The 12,289-nt window shown below is 45.2% G+C and overlaps 1 protein-coding gene across 1 annotated transcript in view; it reads right to left on the minus strand.

Annotated features, from left to right (window-relative positions):
* LOC126458375 (polypeptide N-acetylgalactosaminyltransferase 1-like) overlaps nt 1-12,289 on the minus strand; it is a 361,706-nt gene that overhangs the window by 54,919 nt on the left and 294,498 nt on the right. The window contains exon 9 of the mRNA XM_050095350.1: nt 4,992-5,172. Within this exon, the coding sequence (XP_049951307.1) occupies nt 4,992-5,172 (181 nt within the window). The remainder of the gene's footprint in view (nt 1-4,991; nt 5,173-12,289) is intronic.

Here is a 12,289-nt window from a genome sequence, read left to right on the forward strand (position 1 = left end):
CTTCCAAAACGGAAAGCAAGAGTCGTGACATATGGTACTTCTGTAGAGAAATAGGAGGTACGTACTTCTGGAATCCCATCAGTACATCTCACTGTTGCAAAAACATGGTTCAAATGGCTCTGAGCACTATGCGACGTAACTTCTGAGGTCATCAGTCGCCTAGAACTTGGAACTAATTACACCTAACTAACCTAAGGACATCACACACATCCATGCCCGAGGCAGGATTCGAACCTGCGACCGCAGTGGTCGTGTGGTTCCTGACTGTAGCGCCTAGAACCGCTCAGCCACTTCGGCCGGCCCCTCTTTTAACACAGGACATCATAAATCCTTTTACCCAGCCCCTTTTTGTTGCTAAGCCTTCATACTCACCATCTCCCTCTGACTGCCACTGCCTATATTTTGTCTCTGTCCCAATGTCCCCTTTTTCTCGCTTTGATTTACAGCACGCGTGTCCAACCTTTTAGCTTCCGTGAGCCACTTTAGAAGAGAACAAGTCTTTTTGGATCTCGCGTAATATACATAATATTAGCAAAAAATATTGGGGGGGGGGGGCGGGGGCGGGGAGGGGGAACGGACGCGGTCGAACGTAGGAACCACATTGTTATCTCGCATCGGTTGATAGTAGTTTCAAGACTATGACTTCCGACATCTACCGCCTAGAGACAGGGACCAAGTTGTTGCTGTCAGACAGTATGGCACAACAACATTACGAGGAACTTTCTATACTGTGGGAGGGGTGCGAGGGGAATGAGTATGGCGACTGCTGCAGGGCGACGAAGAGCAAGGGAAGCAGCTTCCGCCATCATGTGCAGCATTAACACATCTTCATTTATCCGATTATCTGCCGTGGTAGAAATTGTACACGAAAGTAAAATTCGTGAAGGGCCATTATACAGACGTTCAAGTTCGAATGTTGTTCTTATTTGAAGCAGTGGATACGATATCGAATAAAATCTGTTGTAACAGAGTTACGGCACTGTCAGATACACTGAGGAGGCAAAGAAACTGGTACACCTGTCTTACAGGGTGTTTCAAAAATGACCGGTATATTTGAAACGGCAATAAAAACTAAACGAGCAGCGATAGAAATACACCGTTTGTTGCAATATGCTTGGGACAACAGTACATTTTCAGGCAGACAAACTTTCGAAATTTCAGTAGTTACAATTTTCAACAACAGATGGCGCTGCGGTCTGGGAATCTCTATAGTACGATATTTTCCACATATCCACCATGCGTAGCAATAATATGGCGTAGTCTCTGAATGAAATTACCCGAAACCTTTGACAACGTGTCTGGCGGAATGGCTTCACATGCAGATGAGATGTACTGCTTCAGCTGTTCAATTGTTTCTGGATTCTGGCGGTACACCTGGTCTTTCAAGTGTCCCCACAGAAAGAAGTCACAGGGGTTCATTTCTGGCGAATAGGGAGGCCAATCCACGCCGCCTCCTGTATGTTTCGGATAGCCCAAAGCAATCACACGATCATCGAAATATTCATTCAGGAAATTAAAGACGTCGGCCGTGCGATGTGGCCGGGCACCATCTTGCATAAACCACGAGGTGTTCGCAGTGTCGTCTAAGGCAGTTTGTACCGCCACAAATTCACGAAGAATGTCCAGATTGCGTGATGCAGTAATCGTTTCGGATCTGAAAAATGGGCCAATGATTCCTTTGGAAGAAATGGCGGCCCAGACCAGTACTTTTTGAGGATGCAGGGACGATGGGACTGCAACATGGGGCTTTTCGGTTCCCCATATGCGCCAGTTCTGTTTATTGACGAAGCCGTCCAGGTAAAAATAAGCTTCGTCAGTAAACCAAATGCTGCCCACATGCATATCGCCGTCATCAATCCTGTGCACTATATCGTTAGCGAATGTCTCTCGTGCAGCAATGGTAGCGGCGCTGAGGGGTTGCCGCGTTTGAATTTTGTATGGATAGAGGTGTAAACTCTGGCGCATGAGACGATACGTGGACGTTGGCGTCATTTGGACCGCAGCTGCAACACGGCGAACGGAAACCCGAGGCTGCTGTTGGATCACCTGCTGCACTAGCTGCGCGTTGCCCTCTGTGGTTGCCGTACGCGGTCGCCCTACCTTTCCAGCACGTTCATTCGTCACGTTCCCAGTCCGTTGAAATTTTTCAAACAGATCCTTTATTGTATCGCTTTTCGGTCCTTTGGTTACATTAAACCTCCGTTGAAAACTTCGTCTTGTTGCAACAACACTGTGTTCTAGGTGGTGGAATTCCAACACCAGAAAAATCCTCTGTTCTAAGGAATAAACCATGTTGTCTACAGCACACTTGCACGTTGTGAACAGCAAACGCTTACAGCAGAAAGACGACGCACAGAATGGCGCACCCACAGACTGCGTTGTCTTCTATATCTTTCACATCACTTGCAGCGCCATCTGTTGTTGAAAATTGTAACTACTGTAATTTCGAAAGTTTGTCCGCGTGAAAATGTACTGTTGTCCCAAGCATATTGCAACAAACGGTGTATTTCTATCGCTGCTCGTTTAGTTTTTATTGCCGTTTCAAATATACCGGTCATTTTTGAAACACCCTGTATATAGTGCAGCGCCTTCGCGAGCACGCAGAAGTGCCACAACACGACGTGACATGGACTCTATTAATGTTTGACGTAGTACTGGAAGGTACTGACACGATGAATCCTGCAAGGCTGTCCATAGATCCGTAAGAGTACGACGGGTTGGAGATCTTTTCTTAATAGCTCGTTGCAAGGCATCCCAGATATGCTCAATAATGTTCGTGTCTGGGGAGTTTGGTGGCCAGCCGAAGTGTTTAAACTCAGAAGAGTATTTCTGGAGCAACTATGTAGCAATTCTTGTCGTATAGGGTGTCCCATTGTCCTGCTGGAATTGCCCAAGTCCGTCGGAATGTACAATGGACATGAATGGATGCTGGTGATTAGACAAGATGCTTACGCACGTGCCACCTGCCAGAGTCGTGTCTAGACTTATCACGGGTCCCATATCACTCCAACTGCACACGCCCCACACTATTACAGAGCATCCACGAACTTTAACAGTACGCTGCTGACCATTAGGATCCATGGATTCATGAGGTTGTCTCCGTACCTGTACGCGTCCCGTTCTTGCAGGATTTTTTTTCGGCCGTAGCGATGTCGGAGATTTAATGTTTTACCGGATTCCTGATACTCAAGGTACACTCGTGAAATGGTCGTACGGGAAAATCCTCACTCCACAACTACGTTGGAGATCATGTGTCCCATCGCTCGTGCGCCAGTATAACACCTCGTTCAAACTCACTTGAATCTTGATAACCTGCCATTGCAGCAGCAGTAACCGATCTAACAACTGCGCCAGACAGTTGTTTTGCCGAGCGGTCTAGGGCGCTGCAGTCATGGACTGTGCGGTTTGTACCGGCGGTGGTTCGAGTCCTCCCTCGGGCGTGTGTGTGTGTGTGTGTGTGTGTGTGTGTGTGTGTGTGTGTGTGTCTCCTTAGGATAATTTAGGTTAAGTAGTGTGTAAGCTTAGGGACTGATGACCTTAGCAGTTAAGTCCCACAAGATTTCACACACATTTGCACTTGTTGTCTTATATAGGCGTTGCCGACCGCAGTGCCGCATTCTGCCTGTTTACATATCTCTGTATCTGAAAACGCGTGCCTATGCCAGTTTCTTTGGTTCATCAGTGCAGCTAACGTTGGTAATATTATTACAATCCGCATGAAAATTTGTAACTTCAACCGACTTATGGCGGTCATAACTACTGTGAGAAAGATTCTTTATAACAACTGTACAGAAATAATTCAGAATTTTTTTGTATTTCCATAAATTAATTTCATCGTATGTGTCTAAATCTCTAGTGTCGCAGTTGCAACTAAAGTGGCTGTAAGGTAACAGACCAGTGCGTCTGACAGATTGGCCGGGTACAAGAACGAAACTCTGGGGGTTCAAGTACAGCACGGGCAGCAATATTAAGAACAGGGATGGACTGATGAGGGAATAGCTGTGTGTGGCGGGAGTTTCAAATTGGAAATATTCAATTTATCAAACTTTACATAAATGGATTCCATTTTTTTTTACCGATCGTGTATTAGACGCTCACTTCTTGGGCCAAACTGATACTTGCTTTGAGTCACGTGTCGGCTCCAGGTTGGAGACCTTCGACTGACAGTAAATACCACTTCCACTGTCTCGTATCTCACTTCCATTGTCTTCTTTTGTCTTTCTTTCCCACTGCCACTGTCTCTACCACACCTCGACAATTCAAAAAGTAATGACTGAAGCTGAAGAAATGAATTAAAATTTTTGCACCTGGCGGGACTTCAACCCAGGTCTCCTGTCTTATTAGGCAGGAATGCTAACCATTACACCACCACAATACTACAGCTAACACAGCTGCACAGATTACTCTAGTCCAATGCCCTCCGTAACACACACATCAATTCACATCTTCAGCTTATTTTTCCGTCTATACTAACATGTTTAAAATTTCGGTCCAAAATGCGCCCTCCAATATTTCAACATGTTAAATTTGGCCGATATGGGAGGATCCAGAGCCATCAAGTCTATGAATAGGCTCACCCATATCTCTTTCATTTCCACCGTCTCCTGTCTATTTCGGTCCCAAGGCTTCTATCTCCATCCACCTTTCTCTTTTACTACCACTGTCTCTCACTGATCACCAATTTCTTCTCTCTCTTTGACTCCCACTGATGTCTTCATCCCTCTCTCTTTGTCTTTAACTGCCACTTTCTCCCTCCTATACTTACTGTCTTCTCTCTCACACTCGCACTGTCTCCTACCGTCCACCATCACTGGCTCTCTGCTACCCTCTTGCAGCACAAGAAAGCGCGACGGATGACGGATATACCAACCTTCAGTGTACTGATTTTACGTGCAATACTGGACACAGTACTCGCGTCATACATGATACTGTACGTCCTGTATTTCCAAATGCGTTGAGTCTGGAGTCATATCTGTGTTGTAGGCACTCACCAGCATTGTACTTGAAGTAGAACTCCTTCCAGTCGTCCATCCAGACGAGAGCGACCCTGGCCAGGTTGGAGTACAGCACGGTGGAGACCCCGCCAGGGAAGGAGTAGGGGGACGACCTGCGGAAGACGTGGCCCACGTGTGAGCACGGCACCATCTCCACGCGCCCACCGCACATCCACACCTGCCGACCAAACAGCGGTGTTCCACCAATTTGTACTTGTGCTGTAATAATAATAATAATAATAATAATAGTAATAATAATGGCGTGTGACGAGGGTCTCCCGTCGGGTAGACCGTTCGCCGGGTGCAAGTCTTTCGATTTGACGCCACTTCGGCGACTTGCGCGTCGATGGGGATGAAATAATGACGATTAGGACAACACAACACCGAGTCCCTGAGCGGAGAAAATCTCCGACCCAGCCGGGAATCGAACCCGGGCCCTTGGGATTGACAGTCTGTCGCGCTGACCACTTTTTTTTATCGTAAGTTATTATGTGTCATGTTTCACAAATTCAACATACATAAAATGTCAAATCTATGCAAATACATAGATATAAATGATATTTACATACAAGTTAAATGAAAGGGAAAAAATTTGATTCTAAGCGGCATTGAACCCGCGAACTTGGGTTACAGAGTCCAGTGCGCTATCATGCAGCCTTTTTTTTTTGGCCAGCTATCCGAGCCACTTTTTTTTTTAACAAAAATGAAACAAAGGAAAAAGGATTTTGGAAGGTTTGTTTTTCTGCTTTTTTTTTATTTTTATTTACACAAACGGATAAAAGGAAGGCCGTTCCTCTTCGGCTACATAAACAGAGTAATAGGAAGTCGTCCCGTTACGACAAAGGATGCGCCATACTATAGCCCGCTGCGAATTTTTCGATGACTGTCGTCTCGTTGCTGTGTTGTTTCCGTTGTTTGTTCAATCTCAAAAAAAAGGAACTTGGACGAGGTGCTATGGTTATCTTCTCATGTCATCGATAATCCAACTGCGAGGCGGATTATGGAATGCGCTCCAAAGAAAATTAGAAAAATATTGCCTATATTTAGGGTTCTTGACAATCGCACAATGTCGTTCATTGAGGTAATACCAAAAATCGGGTACTGTCTTTTCGCCACTACCGAATAGGCAGTGAACGGCGTGGCCGCTGATCCACGTCACAGAGTTCGTTTTTGCTCTTGGAAAATAAATCTTATTGGGGAAAAGAAGTGATCGGGTAGTTATCCTGTCGGGAGTTGTGCGTGTGAGAAAAGCCAATATCTGACGCACCAAATACCAAATGTCCTTTGCCGACCCGCACTCGAAACGATGTTCATCCGTGTCAGTCACTTGGCATGTGGCACACAAGGGTGAATCAGCGAGGTGGATGTGATGTAGGCGGGACTGGCACAACTGTTTCCCATTAACAGTTACGTGCCATGCAGATTGCACGTCAGTACAAGGGTGCTGGCATCCACTGCCTGCCACGCATCGCGCCACTTTGTAGTGGGGTGTTTGCTTTCAATCACATTCGGCGTCCTGTTCATTTGCATGGCAGCATATATCGCCCTCGTCATCATCAAGCGTGTGGGTAGTAGTGCGGTGCGGATGTGGCTTAATTCAAGGAAGAACTGGCTAATGTAGAAGAAAGGTGCTGGGATGTCCGATATCATCACAGGGGGTGCGAGTGCGATTGGTCGTAAGGCTTCCAGTAAGAGACTTGTGACCACTCAGCTACTGGGGGCGGACTACTTGTGCTGTCAGAGGCACCCAATGTGACTGAGACCCAGACCTCCAGATGTCAGGCGCTCAGATCGGTACCAAACGTGCCTAGTAATAATAAACGGTAATTTTTGTGCAGTTACAGTTATTCATTATTATAACCTTAAGAAAAAATTCAATTTTCGGTTTTCATCATATTTCGATAGATTAAGATTTATTTAAGTACTCTGAAAAGGATTTTGTTGAAAATTTTTTTCTAGCATTTAAAGAACATTTTCCTACCACGTGTGTTTATGTGCCACGCCCAATTTTCTGTCACCCACTGTCGACCCACCCACTGTCAACTCAAAGCCATATCGAGATGCCATTATTAGCAAAATAGAATGTATAGGCCATGTTCAAAAACGTTTGGGAACAAGGCTGAGAAAACTAACTGTTGATATGAGAGGAAAAAAATTGGAAGATGGAAAATTGTTGACCGGACAGGGTCGGTTAACTAAAACAGAAATAGAAAACTTGCAGGTATACTATGGGCAGGCAACTGGGAGAAATAAAGAAAATCTGGAGGCCATATTCTTCCATAAGTCCTCTGCTGGTGATAAGCCATGTCATGGATTGTCCATCAGGAGAAAAAATGTGTGTGTGAAATCTTATGGGACTTAACTGCTAAGGTAAGGTCATCAGTCCCTAAGCTTACATACTACTTAACCTAAATTATCCTAAGGACAAACACACACACACCCATGCCCGAGGGAGGACTCGAACCTCCGCCGGTACCAGCCGCACAGTCCATGACTGCAGCTCCCTTGACCGCTCGGCTAATCCCGCGCGGCATCAGGAGAAAATTCGTGGTGCAAATACAATAGGACTCAGGTAACTGGAGAATCTTATTCTCACCAGCATTCTCTTCCTGCTGCTGTTATTACAGCAGTTAAACGTATTTTCAGAGACTTGGCTCATCCTCACCTTCTAAGGAAATGTCTGCACTGGCAGACACAGAACCCAAATGAATGTTTCAACAGCATAATTTGGAACCGCCTTCCTAAAACTGTATATGTAGGCATGCATGCAATGAAACTAGGAGTTCGTGATGCTGTTGTTACATTCAATTTACGTAATATTGGAAAGTGTTGGGTACTGAAAAAGCTGGGACTTAATCCTGGTGAAAATATGATCACTGGGCTGCAACAGTGCGATAAAATGAGGATAGCCGATGCAGACAGATCTCCATCTAATATGGACAAGAAAGCAAGACAAACATCCAGGAAGGTGAAAAAGAAGCTGGAAGACCTGCTAGAGACCAAAGAAGGGCCATCATATGTAGCAGGACAGTTTTAATTAACTGTAAGTAACAAATTTCAAAAGTTTTTTCTTAAAAGTCAATTTCTCGCAAATTAAAATTTTCAGTACATATGCCCCATTATGTCAGAAACTATCATAGATAAAAAAAATGAAATTTTCAGAGACTCTGCATAACATAAAAAGCCACCTCCGGTGCGACATTCATTAATATTCCGCCATTAGGAAATTCACAAAAAAATATTTTCTGTAGAAAAAACTTAATATTTTTTGTTAATAAATTTAAAAAAGTATTTCTTAAAAACTGTAAAATGGATAAAGTAGATTTTAGTACACTTGACTATTAGCATCAAGTAACATACAGTAAAAATATTAAGGTCCTGCATCAAATAGTTTTTTCAGAAATGGGTCAAATACTTGCCTAAATTAACGTGGGTTAGATAGGCAGGGTGGTCCCCTTAAAGGCGCGTCTAATATTATATGTTCCTTAATAAAAGACAGAATCTCTCTGTGTGACTTATTATTCCTCAAAGTTTGTCAGTATCGTCCTGCAACAACGTGTATATGCCTCCGTATGAGCTATAATTTCTCTTATCTTGTCTTTGCCTGTCGAGGGAACCTGTTAGTAATAAATCCAGCAGTATGTCTCTGAACTGCTTCGATGTTTTTTACCTCTGCATTTATACTCCGCAAGTCATCTTGCAGTGTATGGCGGAGTTTACTTTGTGTAACACTTTCACATTCCCACTTTACCGCGTATGGTTCACACGAAGAACAATTGCCGGTAAGCCTCGATGTGGGTTCGAATCTCTTTAATTTATCTTCATGGTCTCCTCGCGTGGTCTACTTAGGTGGAAGCAATGTATTGGTTGTCTGTTCTAGGAATGTACGCTGCTGGAACCTTGATAGCATCCCACCCAGTGATGCAGAACGCCTCTCTTGCAGCGTCTGTCACTGGAGTTCATTGATCATCTGTGACGCTTACGTGCTTAGTAAATGAACCTGTAACGAAACGCGCTGCTCTTCTTTCGATCTTCTCTGTCTCCTCTATCAATTTTATCTGGTGCGGATCCGAGACTAACGAGTAATATTCAAATATTGGTCGAATAAGGGTTTTGTAAGCTGCGCCGGCCGGTTTGGCCGAGCGGTTCTAGGCGCTACAGTCTCGAACCGCGGGACCGCTACGGTCGCAGGTTCGAATCCTGCCTCGGGCATGGATGTGTGTGATGTCCTTAGGTTAGTTAGCTTTAAGTAGTTCTAAGTTCTAGTGGAATGATGACCTCAGATGTTAAGTCCCATAGCGCTCAGAGACATTTGAACCATTTTTGTAAGCTACACTACTGGCCATTAAAATTCCGACACCACGAAGATGACGTTCTACAGACGCGAAATTTAACTGACAGGAAGAAGATGCTGTGATATGCAAATAATTAGCTTTTCAGAGCATTCACACAAGGTTGGCGCCGGTAGCGACACCTACAACGTGCTAAAACGAGGAAAGTTTCCAACCGATTTATCATACACAAACAGCAGTTGACCGGCGTTGCCTGGTGAAACGTTATTGTGATGCCGCGTGTAAGGAGGAGAAATGCGTACCATCACGTTTCCGGCTTTGATAAAGGTCGGATTGTAGCCTATCGCGATTGCGGTTTATCGTATCGTGACATTTGCTGCTCGCGTTGGTCGAGATCCAATGACTGTTAGTAGAATATGGAATCGGTGGGTTCAGAAGGGTAATACGGAACGCCGTGCTGGATCCCAACGGCCTCGTATCACTGGCAGTCGAGATGACAGGCATCTTATCCGCATGGTTGTAACGGATCGTGCAACCACGTCTCGATCCCTGAGTCAACAGATGGGGACGATTGCAAGACGACAACCATCTGCACGAACAATTCGACGACGTTTGCAGGAGCACGGACTATCAGCTCGGAGACCACGGCTGCGGTTGCCTTTGACGCTGCATCACAGGCAGGAGCGCCTGCGATGGTGTACCCAACGACGAAACCTAGGTGCACAAATGGCAAAACGTCATTTTTTCGGATGAATCCAGATTCTGTTTACGGCATCATGATGGCGACATCGCGGTGAACGCACATTGGAAGCGTGTATTCGTTATCGCCATACTGGCGTATCACCCGGTGTGATGGTATGGGGTGCCATTGGTTACACGTCTCGGTCACCTCTTGTTCGCATTGACGGCACTTTGAACAGTGGACGTTACATTTCAGATGTGTTACGACCCGTGGCTCCACCCTTCATTCGATCCCTGCGTAACCCTACATTTTAACAGGATAATGCACGACCGCATGTTGCAGGTTCTGTACGGGCCTTTCTGGATACAGACAATGTTCGACTGCTGCCCTGGCCAGCACATTATCCAGATCTCTCACCAATTGAAAACGTCTGGTCAATGGTGGCCGAGCAACTGGCTCGTCACAATAGCCAGTCACTACTCTTGATGAACTGTGGTACCGTGTTGAAGCTGCACGGGCAGCTGTATCTACACACGCCATCCAAGCTCTGTTTGACTCAATCCCCAGGCGTATCAAGGCCACAGGTGGTTGTTCTGGGTACTGATTTCTCAGGATCTATGTAACAAAATTGCGTGAAAATGTAATCACATGTCAGTTCTAGTATAATATATTTATCCAATGAATACCCGTTTATCATCTGCATTTCTTCTTGGTGTAGCAATTTTAATGGCCAGTAGTGTACTTCCTTCACTGGCGGACTACATTTCGTGAGGATTGTACCAATGAATCTCATCCCGGCCTTAGCCTTTCCTGTCATTACTTTTATGTGGTCGTTACATTTTAAATTGCTCCGTAAGCATACTCCTAGATATTTTATGGAAGTAACTGCTTCCAGTGATTGTTCTGCTATCCTGTAATCATACAATAACGGGTTTTTCTGTGTATGTGTATGCAGTACGTACACCTGTTTACGCTGAGCGTCAATTGCCATCGCTGCATGCAGCGTCGATTATCTGCTAGCCTTCCTGCATTTCGCTACAATTTTCTAGCGCTGCGACTTCTCCGTATGCAGTATTATACGCGGAAAGCCTCATGGAACTTCCGATGTTGTCTACCATGAAGTGAAAAGTAATGGACCGTAACACTGCCCCGGGGTGCGCCCGAAGTCACATTTCACCGTTGAGAGTGGCATACTGTGTTCTGCTGGCTAGAAACTGTTCAGTCCAGTCACAGAATTGCCTGATATTCCGCACGGTTGTATTTTCTTCAGTAGGTGGCAGTCCGGAACCGTATAGAGTGCCATACGGAAGTTAAGCCACAGGCCATTTACTTGATCACCCCCCCTCCCCTGCTGGTCTCGTGGATTAATAGTGCGAGCTGGGTTTCACACGATTTCTGTTTTTTTCTTTTAATCATACTTTTTGGGTATTCAAAACACTCGTGAAATACTGAAAAACAGCTCGCACTATGTTCTATAGGCGGTGTCCTCTACAGACGAGCTACACGTTCCTAAAATTCCCCGGCCAGTGTGGCCGAGCGGCTCTAGGCGCTTCAGTCTGGAACCGCGCTGCTGCTACGGTCGCAGGTTCGAATCCTGCCTCGGGCATGGATGTGTGTGATGTTCTTAGGTTAGCTAGGTTTTAGTAGTTCTAAGTTCTAGGGGACTGATGACATCAGATGTTAAGTCCCATAGTGCTCAGAGCCATTTGAACCATTTTTCCTAAAATTCTTTCAATAAATTGAGCTCCACTGGTCGCCTTTCCTAAATACCGTCCTCATACTCCCATTCCATTTCATATCGCTTACACCCATCGTTACACCTAGACATTTAAAAGAAGTGATGTCTAGCTGCACAACACTAATACTGTATTCGTTATTACAGCATTATTTTTCCTACTCCTCTGCATTACCTTATATTTTTCCACATTTACAGCAAGCCGCCATTCATTACACCAATTAGAAATTCTGTCAACTCATCCTGTGTCGTCCTATAATCACTGGACGACACAGTTTTCGGTACACTACGGCGTCAACAGCAAACAGTCGTAGATTGCTGCTCACACATTCCGTCAGGTAGTCTACTGTACACTCCTGGAAATTGAAATAAGAACACCGTGAATTCATTGTCCCAGGAAGGGGAAACTTTATTGACACATTCCTGGGGTCAGATACATCACATGATCACACTGACAGAACCGCAGGCACATAGACACAGGCAACAGAGCATGCGCAATGTCGGCACTAGTACAGTGTATATCCACCTTTCACAGCGATGCAGGCTGCTATTCTCCCATGGAGACGATCGTAGAGATGCTGGATGT

This window comes from Schistocerca serialis, chromosome 2 (genome assembly GCF_023864345.2).
Source record: "Schistocerca serialis cubense isolate TAMUIC-IGC-003099 chromosome 2, iqSchSeri2.2, whole genome shotgun sequence".
NCBI lineage: Eukaryota > Metazoa > Arthropoda > Insecta > Orthoptera > Acrididae > Schistocerca > Schistocerca serialis.